Source organism: Belonocnema kinseyi, chromosome 10, assembly GCF_010883055.1.
Source record: "Belonocnema kinseyi isolate 2016_QV_RU_SX_M_011 chromosome 10, B_treatae_v1, whole genome shotgun sequence".
Classification (NCBI taxonomy): Eukaryota; Metazoa; Arthropoda; class Insecta; order Hymenoptera; family Cynipidae; genus Belonocnema; species Belonocnema kinseyi.
In genome coordinates this window covers 63626638-63634150 of record NC_046666.1, presented here as the reverse complement: position 1 = coordinate 63634150, position 7513 = coordinate 63626638, and the positions used below count along the sequence as shown (strand labels likewise).

Genomic DNA, 7513 nt, shown 5'->3' with positions numbered 1-7513 from the left:
ACCACGTGTTTCAAGACAAGAGGGCGCCACATTTTCGTTTAGAAAATAGACATTTCTGGTTGATATTCTGTCACTTTTTAATCAATTATTATAAATTATGAAATGAACAAAATTAAGTTTTTATTTCACATTTGAATTCTTTGAGAGTCAAAGTTTATAAAAAACTTAACTATAAGGCAAAAAATATTTTTGTGGATGATCCTATTCCCCCTTTTTGGTAGAAAATTCTTCTTCTAGCTCAAACATTATTTATTAGTTGAAAATTTAACTATTTTGTTGAAAATGCGTCGTTTTTTTTATTCTCATTTGAAAATTCAGTTTTTTTTAATTGAATTTTTTTAACTCGTTGCGTTATGATAAAAATCTCAACTCGTCCATTTTGGGTTCAGGATTGCTTTTTTAAAAGTTAAAAATGCATTTATTTTTCTGAGAATTGAAATATTTTATTAAAAATTTGTTCTCTTTTTGCTTGAAAATGGATTTTTTTAAATTCTTTCTTTCTGTTTTAAAATTTGATTTTTTTATTCTTGGTACAATATTTACCTTTATTAGTTGAAAATTCAACTGTCTTGTGTGACAACAGTAAAAATGACGAAAACATGTACTTTGAAACGTTATTCTTTTAGTGGAGAAGAATATTATATTTGTGAAATTCAAATGTACGGAACAAATGATCAGTAATGACTGACATTTTTACTTTGTTTTATGAATAAACTATCAACTTTTATTATAAATTTGTGTTAAAAAAAAAAAGTTTCATTGATTCCATCTGAATTTTCGCGGAACTTTGCCTGGAATGGCCAGCGCAGCCTAGTGGCTGGTAAGCTTCCCTACACCACTTCTTCTGAAACCGGTTTCGCTCCAATAAAATTCCTCTACGTCTTCCCGATCCACGTTTTGATTAGAAGGGCAAAAAACATGTGTTTTCGAACGATTTGATTTCGAGAATCAAATGGGAAGAGCCCGTGCGACCCGTGATTCTGAATAAATTCTTGCTTCATTCGTGTTGCAGTTCGCAATTTCCAAGGTTTTCCGATCCCGTCCGTGATTCACGGGTAGGATAGTGTGGTGGTGTCTTAATTATCTTATGATATTTTACGCGTGATCATCGGTTCAAGCCAAAATCACAAACGTAAGTACTAAAAGCAACCTCAGCGGCAATTCTGAATGCGAGTGAGACGAAGGTTACAACATCGTGCTCTGTAGTTAATTTCAGGCCAATGTCATTTCTCGTGCCCCAAAACCTCCAATTTCGCGATAATTTTCGGCGATATCGGTACGATTTTCAAATCTATTGGATTACCCTGCCTGTCATTTTTTTTTGATGTTTTCAAAATCGCGTGGTTCCCGATTTTAATCAATTTTAATCGAGTACACCCACGTCCGTCAGCACCTAACCCTCACTGCATTTACTCCATTGTCAAAAACATTTAAATCGTATGGGAGGCATCCATTTTATATTGTTACTCACTTCGTCACATTTACGTTTTTGGGTAATTTCGTATCTACGCCAATATCAATATTGTCCAACTTTTCTGACGCAGATTTATAGACTTATTTTTTCGAGATTATTGCGCGCTCGTGTCATTTCGGGCATGACGTTTCGACCCACATCACGTTCAGATTGTTCGGTTTACTTGCTAAATAAACAGTCTTATCATTCTCTGCTAATTTCGAGACTCATCTTTTTTGGTACCCTTTTTTTGGAGATATATAGCGCGTATTATTAGATTGCTCTGAACTGTGCGTACATTTTTATTTTGCAAGAAGCAATCTCAAAGAACTAAAAAAAATATATATATATTGTTTGTTTAATTTTATTTGAAGGCTGATTGTATATTTATTGAAAATCAATATTATACTTTATTATTTCCATGGTTCTTTTGAATAAAGTTATAATTTTTTATTGGAATTTTTTTAGTGAAACGAAAAATAAATGTACGGTAGAAAAACGTTTGAAAGGTTTGATTTTGAAGGCTTTAATAAAAAAGTTCTTTTATTTTAATTTTTAATTTTTAATTGCGTTCATTTATGGCATAGATTAAATATGTAGATTTGCAGTTTGAATTTTTTCAATATTAAACTTTTGAGTTGAAAATAGTTCAGTGTAGCATGTTATTTTTTAAATGAAAAATAAAAACCTTGGATTTTAAATTATACAATATTGTTGATGGCTTTCGATTTGGTATTGAACATTTTAATGTAAAGTTGTTCAACCCTGAAGATCTTAAATTGTCGCGATTCCATTTTAAAAGTTGTTCAACTTCAAATATTCGAAGTTTAAAATTATTTAACCTGCAATTTCAAAAAGTTTGATTAAAAATTTATTTTTCATAAATGTAGATGTCGACTGGACCGAATCACAAGTACCGCTACAAAAACGTGGGTCTGGATTCTCAAGAATTGAGAAGACGCAGAGAAGAAGAAGGGGTACAACTGCGAAAACAAAAGCGCGAGCAGCAATTGTCCAAGAGACGCAATGTACCTAATATCGTCACTGATGACGACAACGTATCCACCACGGATGAATATCAGTCTATTCCAGCACCCAATCTGGTAAAAGTTTATATTGAGTACTCTTTACTTCATAAATGCGTAAAATACGTTCAAATAAAAACAAAAAACAAAAAAACAGAATTTTAAATCTCTTATTCTATTTTAGAGTTCATAAAATATTTTCAGGTTTTAAAAATACAAACAGGCCTCGGAGTCACCACGCTAGTCATACTTTTTTTGAGCGATGACATTGTTGCGCTACTATTTCGAAAAAATTGATACGAAAGACACTCTTCTTACAATTTTCCTCTAATGCTACATTTTTTTTATGAATGAACACAGTAGTTTAACTTTCAACCAAGTAGTTGATTTTACAAACAAAAAAGATGAATTCTCAACAATAAATGTAATAGTTGATATTTTAACGAAGAAGAGATGTTCAGTTTCAATCAAAAACAGTCCATTTGAACCAAAAAGGACAAATTTCCAACAAAATAGTTGAATCCTTAATCAGAAAATTAAAACTTTTTAAAGAGATAAGTTTTCAAATAAAAAAGACGAATTTTCCACAACATATAAAAATATTTTATCAAATAATTAAATTTTAAACCAAAAAGATAAATTTTTAAAACAAAAGGTTAATTTTTTACCAAAAAATATGAATTTTGAAGAAATCAGTTGAATTTTAAATCGAGAAGATTAATTTTCTACCAGAAAAGATTAATTTTAAACAAAATACGTATATTTATAATCAACTAGCTGATTTTTTAACCTAGAAGATCAATTTTCGAAATAAAAACGACTGTTTAGTATATATTTTTTCGTCTCTAAAATTTTCTAACCTAATTGTTCAATTTTTAAACCAAACAATTCTTATTTTTAACAAAAAATGGTGTAGCTACATTTTTAATTAAGAGAATTAATTTTCAATATAAAAAAAATAATTTTCCATAAAAAATTTAAATTTTTTTACCCAATAGTTGAACTTATCGCCAAGTAATTGAATTTATTCAAAACAATTGTGAATTTGATTTTTCAACGAAAAAGTTAATTTTCAACTAAAAAAGAACGCGAATTTGGAAGTAAAATTATGGATTTTAATAAGAAAAAATACTGTTAACAAAGAAGTTTTCAACTAAGTAGTTTAATTTTCAATCAAAAAATATGCATTTTCAATGAAAAGTGCAGTAGTTAATATGAGAAAAAAAAGTTTTAATTTAAAATGAATTTTTTTTTATTGAACCAACAAATACGAATTTTCAACAAAATACATGAATTTATAGCTATAACAGATTAAGTTTCTACCAAACAGTTGCATTGTTAGCAGTACAAAAATGGATTTTCTACCAAAAATAAATAATTTTCAAAAAAATACAGAAATTTGTAACCAAATAGTTAAATTTTCTAATCAATATAATGAATATTTAAAAAAAAATGAAAATTTAACACAAAAATTTGTTAATCAAAAAAGAAAGAAATAGCATCAAATTGTTGAATTTCCAAGCCAAAAAGACGAATTTTAAATAAAACCTTTCATTTTTTAACAAGAAAGCATGACTTCAACAAAATTTTCAATTTTTCGACAAAATCATTCAATTTTGAACAAAACAATAAAAAATCTAAGCAATTAATAAAGTTTTTAACCAAAGAAGAGAAATTCTTAATTAGAATATTTTTAGTAGACTTTTCAACCGCAAATAATAAACTTTGAACCAAAAATAGTTAAATTTCCTTATTGGGTTCTATTAATCCTAATAATTTAGTTCAGACTGAAATTAAAAAAATAAGAAAAAGGAGAAAGACTGCGATAAGTAAGTAGGAAATTGGATAATTTATAGTTTAAATAATAAATTTTTTTAAAACGTTGAAGTTAATTTTCAGTACTCTTAAAATATTAAGCTAGAAAACTGGAAATTTTGTTTAAAAAATGGAGTTCATTTTCCATTGCTAAATAAAATTTAAGCAAAGTTATTCATTAAATTTGATAATATATAATTTTTCTAACAAAAAAATTTGATTTAATAAAATATATTTCCATTAATATATAAGTTTAAATATTGAAAACGTTTATGACACTATTTTAGCACTTTTTTTCTCCAATTTTTGACACTATTTAAACTATTTTTATCATTTCTTGTATTTATATTCTTTTTTTTTATTATTTTTCTAATTTCTATAATCTCTGAAGTCAGCCCGAGACTTGTACTAAAATCTTCTGACGGGTGACAGTAAAAGATTAATTTTCAACAAAATACACATATGTATAATCAAGTAGTTAAATATTTATCCTAGAAGATCAATTTTCTACAAAAAAAAAACTAATTTTTAGTATATATTTTTTCGTTTCTAAAATTTTATAACCTAATGGTTGAATTTTTTAACCAGAAAGGCTTCAATTATTAACAGAAAATGGCGTCTTTAAATCTTTAATTAAGAGAAATAATTTTCAATAAAAAAAGGAATTTTCCATAAAACAGTTTAATCTTATACCAAATAGTTAAACTTATCACCAAATATTTGAATTTTCTACAAAACTATTAATTTTGATTTTTCAACAAAAAAGTTATTTTTCATCCAAAGAAGAACGCGCATTTGGAAGAAAAATGATGGATTTTAAATTAAAAAAATAAACTCTTAACAAAAAAGCTTTCAACTAAGTAGTTTAATTTTCAATAAACAAAAAAAATTAATTTTAACGAAAAGAGTAGGATAACCTTTCAGTTTTAAACAAAATAATAAAAAATATAACCAATGAAAGTTTTTAACCAAAAAAAGATGAATTCTTAATCAGAAAACTGTTAGTAGAAAAAAATAAGAAAAAGGAGTAAGACTGCGACAACTAAGTAGGAATCTTGATAATTTATCATTTAAATAATAACATTTTAAAAAATATTGAAGTTCATTTTCATTACTCTTATAATATTAAGCTAGAAACTGGAAATTTTGTTTAAAAAATCGAATTAATTTTCGATTGCAAAAATAAAATTTAATTAAAGTTATTCATTAAATTTGATATAAAATGTGCTATGTAATTTTTTGAGTACAAGAATTTAACGAAAAATCGAAAGTCGTATAATTTTTCAAACAAAAAAATTGTATTTACTCAAATAAATTTCCAATAATATATAAGTTTAAAATTGGAAAAAGTTTATGACACTATTTTAACAATTTTTTCCAATCTGTTACACAATTTACACTAGTTTTATAATTTTGTGCATTATTTACAATTATTTTTGCAATTTTTCTCATTGCCGAAGTGAGCCCGGGGCCTCTACTAAAATCTTCAGCCGGATGACAATAATCTCGAATTTGTTGCAGCAACCGGTGATAACTCAAGAGATGGTGCAAGCATTGTACAGTGCTAATGTAGAAGATCAGTTAACAGCGACACAGAAATTTAGAAAGCTGTTATCAAGAGAGCCAAATCCACCCATAGACGAAGTCATACAGACGGGAATTGTTCCAAGATTTGTCGAGTTCCTTAAAAATAACGAAAGTAGCACCTTACAGGTAAAAATTAGCGTTTTTCAAATCCAGGGTTGCTAAAAAAAACCCCGTAAACTTATGATATTTTGATGAAGTTCTGGAAGACCTAGAAAGGTCATGGAATTTAAAAAATGTACTGAAATTTATTTTTTTACTAACAAAAATAATACAGTTATAATTCCGTAATTAAAAAAGTTAAATGATGATATTAGTGAGAATTTTTTAGAACTCAATATTTATTGAAGAGTCCTTTTGGTTTTCATTGATTAATCAATGTACAAGAAATTTTTAGTAAATTAGGATGCGATCAGGAGAATATGTTGAATTTAAATAGACTTGACTCGATTTTTTTAAATTGGAGAACTTGGAGAACCTAGATGAAACCGGACCCTTGTAGCAAGCCATGTTTATGATTTATGTTTACGATTTATGCAGTAATAAGGGTGGTCACTGAACCAGGAAACGAAAAATGACATTAAATTTATTTTTTGACTGGAAATTTCACCAATTTTTAGAAAAAAATCTATCCAATCACTTGAAATATCATAATTTGTATATTACATGGTATAAATGCAATTTAAAATAAGTTCGATTTAAAATGTTGTTTACTGTTAATTTCAATTGTTAACCTAATTCAATTATGTAATAATTCAGTTTACAGTACGTTTTTCTAATATACTTTACGTTACAAATTAAAGGAATGTAGGTGAACAGTTTTGTAAGGCGATCAGCTTGAAGTATAAATTATGTGATTTGTGAAACGGAAATGTAACTCATGTATTAAAACTTAAACAATAATTGATTTTACAAGAGGATTCTGAATCTGTTTAAAACTAAGCAAATGCCAGATTTTTCATTGAAAATTGAACTGTTCCAATTTGAAAGTCCTAGTAGATAAACAAATTTAAACGTTCAATTGAAACTTAGAAACTATTTTCAAATAATTTTATATGAATAGATTCTTAATTGATGTATAATATTCATTATTTATGCAAATTAAAAAAAAATCATAAATATTTTACAGTTCATTTAAATTGAGAAATTATAAATCAAATATTGAAAAATAAACAATTGAAACTTAATTTGTTTTTAAAAGACAACCTTGAACAGTTTAAAATTCAGTGTGCTAAGTTTAAACTTTGAACATTACAATTTTGATTGTTCTTTTTTTAAATTTTAATTCATATATTTATTTATATATAAAAAACGTTTGCATTTCCCAATTTTAACTTTTAAAAGAAAGGGGTGAAATTTTGGTATATGCCTTTTATCCGTATTGGAAATTTCCTTTCCGTATTGGAAAGGAGGAAATTGTGATTTATAATTTTTTGTGAATTGAAAGAGGGACATTTTTTTGTCATTAATATTTTTATCGAGTTGGAACGTAAGAAATTTTGGTTGTCATTTTTTTTTGTTTGAATCTGAAAAGGGACATTTTTTTTATTTTCAAGATTTTTATAGAGTTGAAACGAAGAAATTTAATTTTCTAATATAACCTAATTTGGAAGAGGCCCTTTATTGTTTTATCATT

At 26.6% G+C, this 7513-nt stretch overlaps 1 protein-coding gene across 1 annotated transcript in view; it reads left to right on the top strand.

Moving 5' to 3' along the window:
- Nucleotides 1–934: 934 nt before the first annotated feature.
- LOC117181377 (importin subunit alpha-7) overlaps nucleotides 935–7513 on the top strand; it is a 26218-nt gene continuing 19639 nt past the window's right edge. The window contains exons 1-3 of the mRNA XM_033373970.1: nucleotides 935–1132; nucleotides 2344–2556; nucleotides 5815–6006. Of these exons, the coding sequence (XP_033229861.1) occupies nucleotides 2344–2556; nucleotides 5815–6006 (405 nt within the window). The 5' untranslated portion in view covers nucleotides 935–1132. The remainder of the gene's footprint in view (nucleotides 1133–2343; nucleotides 2557–5814; nucleotides 6007–7513) is intronic.